The 12,840-nt window shown below is 34.0% G+C and overlaps 1 protein-coding gene across 1 annotated transcript in view; it reads right to left on the bottom strand.

The window, feature by feature from the left end:
- LOC136830213 (DBH-like monooxygenase protein 1) overlaps window positions 1-12,840 on the bottom strand; it is a 39,755-nt gene that overhangs the window by 15,436 nt on the left and 11,479 nt on the right. The window contains exons 8-13 of the mRNA XM_067089510.1: window positions 10,364-10,556; window positions 7,538-7,642; window positions 6,167-6,327; window positions 5,781-5,898; window positions 4,368-4,492; window positions 2,707-2,855 (exon numbers count right to left, since the gene is read on the bottom strand). Coding sequence (XP_066945611.1) covers window positions 2,707-2,855; window positions 4,368-4,492; window positions 5,781-5,898; window positions 6,167-6,327; window positions 7,538-7,642; window positions 10,364-10,556 — 851 coding nt within the window. The remainder of the gene's footprint in view (window positions 1-2,706; window positions 2,856-4,367; window positions 4,493-5,780; window positions 5,899-6,166; window positions 6,328-7,537; window positions 7,643-10,363; window positions 10,557-12,840) is intronic.

Here is a 12,840-nt window from a genome sequence, read left to right as displayed (position 1 = left end):
TTACACATGCTTGGATACAACATACTGCATTTCAACACTTGAGAGCTTCATATAAATTGTTTATTGAAAACTATTTGTTGAACAAAGATACTTTTAGAAAAACTTTGGAGGGCTTCTAAAGCACTTTTGTCACTGAAAATTAAAAATTTTGTGGTGGTATGTTTTTAATACTCTAAAATGCTGACCACATTACAGACAATTCTGTTGTGAAAACTCAAATCATTTAGTAAAGAAAAGTGGTATGTTTCATTAGAGGATATTGCTGAAAATCTTAGCCAGATAAAGATCTGGATCCTTTGTCTCACATGTTTAAGGGTACATGCATAATTCTGTGATAAACAATACATATGTAAAGACATGTACAGTATCTTACACATAATCCAAGGAGTGACAACTAGTGCTGGAGAATGTGTTATCTTTATATTTCATGACTAAAAAATTCTGAAAGCTCTACAATTGGGAATCTTGGTGGATAGAACAATGAAATGCTATCTCTGACATACTTAAAAAAGCTGAATGGCTGAAAGAGCCCCAGTGCTTGCCTTGACAACCTGAATTTCATAAATCAATCAATCTTATGCTCAAGTACCAGTAAATAAGCATTAGAGTAATGTGCTTATGTACCTAAGCAACATCTTTTGGGAGGTTTAAATAAGATATTTGATTAATTTGTCACAAGCTCAAGTTTGAATCACTTTAAACTTAGCAATATTTAAATTACAACATTAAAAAGGGTATATTTCTATTCTTAAGTACATGGGCTATAAACTAATTCAGTTTACATTTGGAATTCAACAGGTTTTAAAGGGAAGGAAATACAATTGTGTAAAATTTTCAATTGCACCATTTCCCCTATCAGTTTCCAAAATGGATACATGTTCACAATTCCTTATCTGAGATTGTGAACCTGTACCCTTTATCTGGGGCCAGTTGTGTTTTGGTTTTCAGATTATTTCAGGACTGAATCTTAGTTCATATATACACTTACACATTTTATTTTCAGCAAAAACATTTGTAAAGCTCTAAAATATACAGCATCAAAATATCATTAATTAACCTATATACTCGCATATCATCTGACCTTATGTATACAACTCTCAAAATTTTGTCGCCAAAACTTGATTTCATTATATATACTGTACTGTATATTGGCTATCATGCCAGCTGCTTTTCCAGTAGATTACACTAGGCTACTGTCAGTGTGCAAGTTTCATTTTGGTAGATTATTGTAGGCTAGCTTCCTATGCCTGTCTCACTTTCGATAGATTCGATTAGTAATGCATACGTATGACATCCAAGTTGACTAACTGACTAAGTAATAGGTTTAGTCAATCAATATTACCAAACTTGTGGCTCTAATAATTCATTACTATTTCTTATGAACAACAACCACTTAGTATTTCATACAATACACTGCTATAAACAATAGCAATTGAAATAAAACAACCAAATCGAGAAACAGCCGATTGCCGATGTCATTTACTGTAACTATAGCATTCTTGTTGAGAATTGCAGTAAAGTTATTAACCTGTAAAAACTTGTGAATTCTCAATGTACCTTCCATATGTAAAAATTAAATACATTCTTATTCATCCTTTATGCAATGGAGAAGGTAGTCGTAAAGAAGAATACCACTTGACTAAGGCTGCAGGTTATAGCTGGGACTGAATAAAACGAATAATGTGCAGGCTGCCAAATATTCTGGTTAGACAAAAGTGATGTCCGAAACTAGCAGAATTACACCTTGACTTCTTTTAAAATTTATTGCATTTATAAATAAAATAATTTGCATTTTTTAAACACAATGTGTGTTAATTTACAAGAAAAGTGTCTCTCTGAATGATGTTTCATCTAGCAACTAATAGCAATGAGGATGTCACTGAGTAATGTTTTATCTACCAACTAATGGTAATGAGGATGTCAGTAGAGTAAATCCCCCATATTCACAGGGGATGCGTAATGCAACCCCCCCGCGAATAGCTAAAATCCACAAATACTTAAAACCCCTCCAACACTTAGAACTGTCTATTTTGATAGTTTAAACACATGAAAAACCCTCTAAAAATGCTTATACCCGAGTATTTTAATAGTTTTATCACAAAAAGTGCATTTAGTCATGAAAATTATATGAAAATACAGTAATGAGTGAATATTTCTCAGTGGAAAATACCGTGACTGGGCGAATTTTCAGCGAATAATGGGTAGATATGTTCCACAAAGAAATCCGCAAATACATGAGTCCGCGAATCATGAGAACGCAAATACAGGGGGTTTACTGTAGTACTCATTCAGCTGAGATTTTGCAGATGTAAACATTACCAAAAGCAAATGGCACATGATTGCATGATTTATACTATGTAACACAATAATGTGATGGTAATCCATGAAATATACTGCAGTTGGATACAGTAAGCAAAGCAAATTTTCTTAAAATCATCATTATTTAAAATATACCTGTACTGTTTGACATTTGCAAATAATACCTCCCTCCACAAAAATTTTTGGCTTTTAGAATTACTGATAATACTGTAGATCACAAACCTGTACAGTATAGAACTCCTAACTTTTAAGGCATAATTACCAATATGCTTAATGAATAAGAATGGTATGAGGTACTCTGCTGCTGCTGAAAAACTGCATAGCTAATGAACTAAAAGCTAAAGAAATCAGCCTATACTTTTACAAATTGAAAAATTATATACTTACTTCATGTCATCCCAACTGTAGATTTCTTCAAAACCAACACTTTCATAGATGCTTTTAATGGGAAGCTGTGATCCACACATGGCAAACTCAATTCGTGGATAAAATGCCAGGAAAGCTAGACACATTTCTTCTTCTGTTGAAAACCCACCCTGCAAATATAAAATACATACAATCCTCTCTTTCAAAAAAATAAATTTAATTGTGTATTATTATTATGCTACCCATAAGACTAACATGAAGGATTTGTTCATAATAAGAAAAAAAAACTGAAGTTACTGTATAAGAATTTGAACACCCAGGAACACAGTGACCAAACAAAATGGACAAATGAAAGGTCAAGAGTAACACTGTAGGTGAAGGTATGCTCCAACAAAACTTGGGAATTACTGCCTACCGTCCATTACACAAGCACACTTCAAGTATACCCCTGTGGTGCATTTTCTTAAACAATGATTCAAATAAAAATGAAGGGGAAACAAACTATTTTTTTATGATCTCAAATCATTAAAAACAAATTTAAGTAAATTAGGCTAGGCTACTTGCCCATCTGTTCTTTATATCAATGATGAGAATTCTTATCCTTTCAGAACTAGATCAGATGTTCATTAAATTAAATGGTTTGAGAGGCTAAATTTTCAAGTGAGTACTCTGGCTAAGTATTTGGGTACTGATGGCCCGGTTGTAAACAAGAGAGCGGATGCGCATGAGCAATAGCCACTTCTCTTTCTTGCAGGTTCTTTTGACGTTGAAAAAACTGGGTTTAGCTTTGCTGAAGATAAAGGAAAGTGCCCTCTTATCTTTGAGTCCATTATATACTCCATCACGTGTTATAATGTTAATCATTAAGACGCAATACCTGGCCAAAAAGACCAACTAGAAGAGAATTCTTTGATATTAGTTTGGTCACCACTGAGCTCTAGTAGACCATGGAAGGTAACTCCTCCTTGAGGACTCAACAGCGACTACCAAAAATAGGTTCTTCCTACGTCAAAACCTGTTTTATCATTAATCAACAATTATTTCACATAGAATCTCACTGGCAAAGAAATAAAAGTTAACTTTCTAACTACAGGAACAGCTATTACAAAAACTGTACTCAAGATATTCATACAATTTAAGAATCAGAATTCAGTGTCTTAGCTGTGGGTACATTGTCTCTTAAACCTTTTACAGTGCAGTTCCTCATTGGGTGAGTCGGTAGAGTTGTCGGCTAGCACTCGCAAGGCCCGAGTTCGAGTCTCCGGCCGGCTAATGAAGAATTAGAGGAATTTATTTCTGGTGATAGAAATTCATTTCTCGCTATAATGTGGTTCGGATTCCACAATAAGCTGTAGGTCCCGTTGCTAGGTAACCAATTGGTTCTTAGCCACGTAAAATAAGTCCAATCCTTCGGGCCAGCCCTAGGAGAGCTGTTAATCAGCTCAGTGGTCTGGTAAAACTAAGGTATACTTAACTTTAGTGCCAATCATTGATTAATACTTAATATCTTAATTTTGGTTTCTTTTGTATCGAGGACTTTCAACAGAAGTCTCTAGAAGACTTTTCTTGTAAATGTATTGAAAGAATAGAAACATAGCAGTTACTTTCTTATTTACTGCACTGACATCAGATTTTGTCAAGAGATGACCAAACTTGAAATTAAAATGAAGGACAAAACTTACATAAGTGGGAGTTTTGATTTTAGTAGAATCATAAACACATTCCATTATCAGGCTGTCTCCTGGAAGGATGTTCAATTCCTTTTTTAAAACACGATTCTGCTGGAAATCAAAGTCATAGCTCATATCTGAAAAATAATATTAGCAGATATATTGTTATTGTTACATAATATCTAGTATTAATTCAGCATGAGTTTGGTAATACTTTTGTTTTACAGAGTAGACAGAGATTATTTTAAAATATTGGAACTGTATTTAGCACTTAATAGAGGTGGTGGTGGGAACAGGACCATTTTAATAGGGTGGCCTACTAGTTTTGGGATAAAAAGTCTCAGTATGAAAAAAATTACACATCCATTATATAAACTGTGCTTCCTTTGATTGCAATTAGGTTCAGGTATTTAAGTGAAAGAATTTGAAATAACTGCACTCCACTGATCTCAAACCCAAGTCTCCTTGTTGCCATAAACAAATGACATACCTGGATGCTGAATGAAATTTTGTAGCAGGCCTCAACGTTTCAAATTGTTTCAGATGATACCTTAAACAGTAGTGCTTCATTTGTTAGAATACCGATATTCACAACACAAACAAAATCAATAGTAGTGATATGATAAAAATACAAAATACAAGTGTTTTAATTTGACATCTCCACCCTAATTCAGGCCTAATTATATTAATAGCCCTGCACTTCAAAAACATTCATATAAAAAACAACTCAATGCATGTCTGAGTTTGTCCTAGGTGAAATCATTGTTCCTGTTAAATGATGATAATTTTGTGTATAAAACATTCCTGAATATTCAAGAGGCCACACCAGACACTTTAATGTCATGTTAAGACATAGTGTTTGGAGATCACGAAACTTCTCCCAGGGTTGAGCAATCTACCCTCCAAAATGTCCCTTATAGCAAAGTTATACAGTATACTTATTACTCCCAAAATTCAATCTCCTGTTGCTAATCACAAATTACCAAGTCTGGTTACCATAATTTATTTTCTTGATGCAAAAGACTGGTTTATAAAACCTGAATCGTCTGCAAAAGGGCTGAACAATCCACAACTCCATCCACCAACAAGAAGGTATCCTCTCTCCAAAAGTTATATTCCTATCTCTCTCAAAGTCTAATTGCCTGTCATAATGACCAACTTCCGATAAAATCTTTGTAAAAATCCAGACATAGCTTTTTGTGTAATCCACCTAACAGACATGCAAACAAACAAATGAAACAAAAAAAAATCTTGTTAAGAGGTTATAATTGCCGTGAAACAGTTTAAAAAGGATTCTGTGCAAGGTATGAAACTGCCATAAATACTGTATGTAAAATTTGCTAACTGCGTTAAACTTGTTGTCATGTGACTGAAATTATTTGCAAGATATATCTTGTGTAAAAACTCAAAAAATCTTATCTTTACCTTCCAAGATTGTGGGAAGTTCTTGACCATTTCGAATATGCCGCAGTCTTAAGGATCTTCCAAGGAGGTGGGAATGCAGCAATCCATGGAACACATTTATACCTTCTGGAGGCAGCATCTGTTGTTAAAACTTACTAGCATTAATCAGGAACCTCACCCAAGTACAAATGAAGACAATTCATTATATCATTATACAGTATGTCAATGAGCATTTCATGATTACAGTATGCTGTATTTAGTGTTTATACAGCACTTTCCTCCGAATTTTCCATTTTTCACCAGTTTTCAAATGAGTAACAGCTACTTCTCATTTCAGTTCAACTTGGAGGTATTTCAGTAACGATGGCACAGTGTGGACTGTACTTACTGTAATATTGTATACTTACCTCAGTGCACTCACTAACACAATGACCAACTGTAAGCCAGGTCTGTCCTGGAGGGATGATCATTTGAGGGCTCAGATTATGGCCTACGGCCACATTGGCAGCATCATATTTACGTACTTTTTCAGTATAAAAAATCCTCAGACCTGAATTATCAACCACATCTGGAAAATTTATTACATTATTTGCTGTAACTGACTACTTATTATGGTATGTGTTGTAACTGACTCGTCAGAAGTACAAAAACTTGAATTTTGAATCGATGAATTAGTTACAATTTACAGTACAGTACAGTAGTGTCACTGCATCAAGTTCAACATTTAATGGGATAATTTTGTTAAATATTTGGGAACTGAGGGAGAATCATATGTCAACCAAATTTCTAAACTGATAATGTTAAGATTAGCTCTCTGAGATTCTTTTGACATCATTTCCCGTCATGAAAAATTTTAATCCTTAAGAACCTGACAACCTTAAATGATGACATCCATAAAAAATTTTCAGCTAACTTCAAATCTTTATTTTGACTGTTTACTTTAGTTGCTTTCCATTTTTGAACATACTACTGTATACTAAATTACAAGTACAATATACATCAACAAACTGAGACAATACTAGGAGTGCTACAATGTGCCATTAAAAGTTAATTTACAGCACTGTAAAAAGAAATATACAGCTACGCCCTTAAGAAAACAATGTGTGATCTTTACTAGAGATGAGTTTTGAGATATCCCTGGAATCTCCAAAGTTTAAGTCTGCCTTTTACCCATATGGGTTCCTGCTCCATAAGCGTACCCTATATTGGATTTTACACAACACTTTTGTAGAATTATATGAATAGATTACATATTTTAATCTAGTACAAGTTATTCAACCAGTACTTAAGATACTGTAAATGGAAAATTGTTTTGCATGTGTTTTAAGTTACTTAAGAGCTTTTGCTAGTAGTGTTACAAGTGAAGTCATTATACAGAATCAAATTTTTTCTGTGCATTGGAAATCTCAATACACCCAGATTAACATCACTCACAAGAGATATGGGAACCAATGACACTAAAAGGGCATTGCTTGCTTGCTAAAGCTATCAAAATGGGCAATTTGCATCTACTTAGTTAAAAATATCAAGCAACAAAAGATATAGGAAAGCATATATATTACTGTACAATAAGAGAACAGAAAACAAGACGTATTAGCTTTGTATAACAAATATCAAGCTTACAATTACACAAAGTAAGTGCAAAGCACAGTAGACAAAATAGCATGAACATCTGACAACTAAACCTGGTAGTGGCTTAAGGCCTTTGTTGAGCTCACCATCATTACCACGTATCGTTACATCAAAATAATCATTTGGGAACAAAACCTCTTCCTTACCTTGTCTTAGATTGGCATTGTCATAATGCATTTCCATAAGAAAATATGTAGATCCTCCATGATTCTCCCCTATCGGAAACCCAACATGTTCCGGATACATCTCACCTGAGCATTGTTATGATTACTGATTAATGATAATGATTCAGTGAGAATAATGACCTAACAAAACAGTTTTTAATATCATTACTACATAATAAAATAAAGTAGTTTATGGGTGTAAATATCAAGCATGGCATGTAGAACATGATAATACATTTATACTCTAACACTAACATTATAATCTAATATAATCTAACATTAACAATTTCCTATTGTCAGCCGCTAGGGTCATAATAAAAAATGGATACCAAATGAACTCTTTCCTTACACTTTGATTTACTAGCTCAACTACCTACCATCTTTTTAAGAGACTTTTCATCACTCTTCATCCAATGAGCATTGGAAACAGCCTGAAAAGGCTCATTAAAAGCAGCAACCCTAACTGGGGTTTAAGCTGAAGTAGAACTAGAAGAAAAGAAGAATAATAAGATCCCTATCATGTTCCTATACTACTACAGGCTAATTCCAGAATATAGAAAAACACATCACCCCACACTTATGATGAAAATTTCTAATACTGCAGATGTACTGCAATGTGAGGTACGAAAAATATTAAGAGAACTAGTATGTACCACTCTTAAATGTTTAAGATGCAAAAAAACAAATTTTCATTGTAATACTAGTAATTCATTAATAGCATAAATAACAAACAATAAATGCCATTCAAGAACTCATGTTCATTTTAACCTAAGACTGGTTCTCAAAATCATAAGTCACAGGTATAAAATTATCTGCATTTTGCTTGAGTGATTGTTAAAAAGCCCAGAAAATTTTACCGTACTGTCAAACTGAAGCATACAATACTATCCACAGTAATCTACAGGGATCTCTCAGCATATAATAACCTCAGTTACCTAAACACCATTCTTAATTGAAGGCTACGAATGAAATATTCATGTTGTGAAAGAGAGAAAAATAGTAACTAATGATCTAACAATACATCCCATACCTTAGAGGTTCAATGATGAATTATCAATGATGAATTATACCTATCCGTATTTAACAACCAAGTTTTTTGGTGATGATAGCCTCAATTTGGTAGTAAGATCACCCTAAACATTTTTATGCAAATTTTTCCTTTCTTAGAGTTAGACATGGAATGAGTTCTCAACATTCATCCGCTCTGCGATCTTCTGCTAAAACTCCTATCTCCTTTTGCCATGATATCCTGGGCCTCACAACTGGTTTTCTTCCTGCTACCTCCTTATCTACCACTTTTCTGACCAACCATTCGTCATCCCTTCTCATCAGATGTCCAATACTCTTTGCAGTAGGTGGATATCTCAATCAAAACAGATTTGTGCCTTCTTGAAAACATTTAAAAATCAGTCATCAAAATTAGGTAAAGAATGGCTTGTAATTCACAAATTATTAGCAACATTTAGATAAATTTTAAGAATACTGTATAAGGATCACTAACATTATAAAGATATTACAATTACATTATAAAGATATTACAATTATATCTGGAAAAAATATTCAAACTACTGTAGCAAAACTGGAGTTGTCATCTTTGGCAGAAACTACCAGTTGTGAGTCTGCAAGACTTATAGGATTAATATCATTAGCACTTTTCCGAGCTTAAATAAACTTCCATTATGATCTCTACTGTATTTGAATTACGTGAGGATTAGACAATCTGAAAAAATTATTTTTAAAGTCATTAATAAATGACTCAGTGTAAGGGTGCTTGTAAACAGAGTGATTCAACTATTCTAAGCTGTTAATGGCAATTTGTAATGACAGCAACTGAAAACTACATTTCATGATTCAACTCCTTATAGCAACAATAACTGACCATTCAGCTGGTGCAGATTGCCCTTATAACACAGATTTACAAATTTGTTTTCTTACTGGATGTATTCAATGTGTAATATATAGTAAGTTCTGTTATATTTTTGTTAATATTAATACAATGAAGTCTAAGTCCTATCTCAGTAGTTTTTAATCAATAGAATGTAGCCCACAGGTGGGCAACACCAAGTTGCCAGACAAGACACACTTTTCTGACACTCTCTCTCTTGCATTCTATTTCCAATAAAAAAAAAACTCATGTTTAACAAATTACTGAATTAACAATACAATACACGTTCTCATGATTCACGGACTCACGTATTTGCAGATTTCTCTGTGGAACGTATCTACCCATTAGTATTCACGGAAAATTCACCCATTCACGGTATTTTTCACAGAGAAATATTCACTAATTATTGTATTTTCATAACATTTTCATGACTAAATGCATTTTTTGTGATAAAACTATTAAAATACTCAGGTATAATCAATTTTAGAGGGTTTTTCTTGTGTTTAAACTATCAAAATAGGCAGTTCTAAGTGTTTTTAGAGGGGTTTTAAGTATTTGTGGATTTTAGCTATTTACAAGGGGGTGCAGTACCCATTCCCCGTGAATACAGGGGGTTTACTGTACAGTATATTAAAGTTGTTTTCCACAAATAAATTTTTTTTAAAGATATGTAATTAGTTACATATTACTGTCCAGTCATTGGCACTAATGGGTCGTGATATATCATATTAGACTAGAACCTAGATGTGCCTTGAACCAAAAAGGTTGAAAACACTACCTTAGCTGGTAGTACCTTGCATTAACCTACAGTACTTCATTATGTAAACAGCTACTGCCATGATTGGATATACTACATTATACTGTACCTGACTAAAGAACATGATATTTCCACCTCCCTTAATGGGAGTAGTAGGTATAATTACCTTCAGAACCCACAGCCCATGCTAGAAGAGGAACTCTGCAGTATTTCCATGAGGGAGGCATATTTTTGGTGTAACACTGGGCACCATCAACTTCCAGCCAGGGTTCCATGACCTCAGGCTCTGGTAAATGGCACTCATAGAAGACAATATGATGGACATGCTCTATATTTTCCTTCTGGACCAACGGGACAAACTGTAAAGAAATTTCATTTAATTAACTCTTTAATTGAAACAAAAGATTCATGAAAAATTACCAGTAATTTTTTTCTCACAAGTAAAATTAATTCTTAGGGAGTCAATTGCAAGAATCTATATTACAAAGAAAGTAACATTCAGGATTATTAGTTGATAGCTCCCAGAAATGTTGGTTATTAACCACTGTGCAAAACTGCAGATCAAATCTTGAAAACTAAAATAATTTTAATACATAATACAGGATCTATGATGTACAGCATTAAGTTCATGGCTAATCCAGTCGGTATCTGAGCAGAGATGTAATTTTTTCCTGCAAATGGTTTGGCATTAGTACTGTACATGCTATTATCAATTATTGCATCTGTGCTTCACTGTGATGTCTTAATGCATGTGGGCTAAAAAAAAATACCAGCTGGAACCAGTACATATCATCATTGTATCTTCCAGACTATACGTACCAATGTACTCATACCATAACAAAAAGATAGTAACATCATAATGACCCTTGTATCATGTATCAATGCAAAAAAACAGCAAGTCTGAATGCAGAATCTCCCTTTAAGCTACTGTTGTTAAAAGACAAAAAAGATACATCGATACACGTTGCAGTTTAGATAATATAATTATTTTTATTGTTGTTCTTAATAATAGTGAGTGTACTGTATAGTACCCGCAAGGTATTTGGTGAGATGTATTATGTCACATTCAATTTGTTGTATAAAAATAAGAAACTAGTGCCTGAAGCAAATCATCACCACCTGTCACTTTGATAAAACCATTAATAACCCCATATCAAAACATGGCATGAAGCTTGCTGGTTTTCATTATCATTATTATTATTACACGCTTGATGGCGCATGTGCTACGCTGAACTGAAACCCAGCGCTGCCTGTCATGTCTCCCCTACCTACCTTGCCCCCACCTGGGGCAGACAAACTGGTTTGCAGGAGGAGGGTGGATGTGTCATGTCTCCCCTATCCTTCCAATTCCCTACCTACCCTGCCCCCACCAAGGGTGGACAAACAGGAAAGATCCACTTGGATTTTATTATTACAGATTATTATTATTATTTTTAATAAATACTTCAACAAGACCACTGAATTAACATTCTTAACTCTTATAGGGCTGGCCCAAAGGATCTGTTTTTGATTAAATATACCAGTTCTTTTCTAATAGATTACATCTTATAAATTTATTTATTGTATAACCTCCAAAAGTTGAAGATTCTAACTAAGTTTCTTTAAAGATTCATTTCCAGTCTGTGATACATGTTGTTGGCTGAAAACTGTACATTTACTACAGACATGTTGGTCTAACTTCCCTACATTCAGGGATTGAGTAGTGTGGGTCAGCATGTTTATAATAATCTTAACTACAATTCTTTTATCAAAAAAATGTAGTACTGAGTAATGAAAACAAGGTTGTTTCATTGGAAGAACCTGCAGTAAATTCCACACCAGCAGATTTAAATCCATCTACTGTACATAGAATGCATAATGTACACCTTTACATCTTACGTATATGCTCTATTATATGCTGTTTATGATGTTCAGGGGTACAGTATATGCAAAACGTTTGGATACATAATCATGCTACTTTATGCATAATCGAAGGAGGAATTGTTATTATACATTTAATGACTCAAAAAATCTATCATACTTTCTTGAGAATGGTAGTTGATGATTGTTTTTACAAATATCTCTCTAATTGCATGAATCTTTATTGCACTTCCTATGGTTACTAATTCTCCATGCACAAAAAAATTTTTAACAGATTTGTTTAAGGAGGACTTGAATGCTCCAGTAATGTAATTTAATCTGAAAACATTGTCATTTCAAGAAATATGGCTGGCCGGACTGATCTTTTTTAGGGAAAATTGGAACAATTATAGAAATTAGATGTAGACGATGATAGAATGGAATACAGAGTTTAGGCCAAAGGCCATGCACTGGGACCTATGAGGCCATTCAACGCTGGAAGGGAAATTGAAAGTAGGTAGGTCTGAAAGGTGTAACAGGAGAAAAACCTTGCAGCTGCACTATGAAACAACTGTTAGGAGAGGGTGGGCATTAAGAAGGAAGAAAGAGAATATGAATGGAGGTACAGTAAAAGGAATGAAAGGAGTTGCAGCTAGGGGCCGAAGGGATGCTGCAAGGAACCTTTAATAATGTCCACAGTGTGCTGACAATGATAGAGAACAGAATAATGGATAAAAGGTACGCATAAGCGAAATGTCAAGCAGCTAAGTGAAGACATTGATGATTGTGATGATTTGTAAAGTG

The sequence above is a fragment of the Macrobrachium rosenbergii genome, chromosome 46, assembly GCF_040412425.1.
Source record: "Macrobrachium rosenbergii isolate ZJJX-2024 chromosome 46, ASM4041242v1, whole genome shotgun sequence".
Taxonomy (NCBI): Eukaryota; Metazoa; Arthropoda; class Malacostraca; order Decapoda; family Palaemonidae; genus Macrobrachium; species Macrobrachium rosenbergii.
This window is presented reverse-complemented; position numbering and strand designations above follow the sequence as displayed.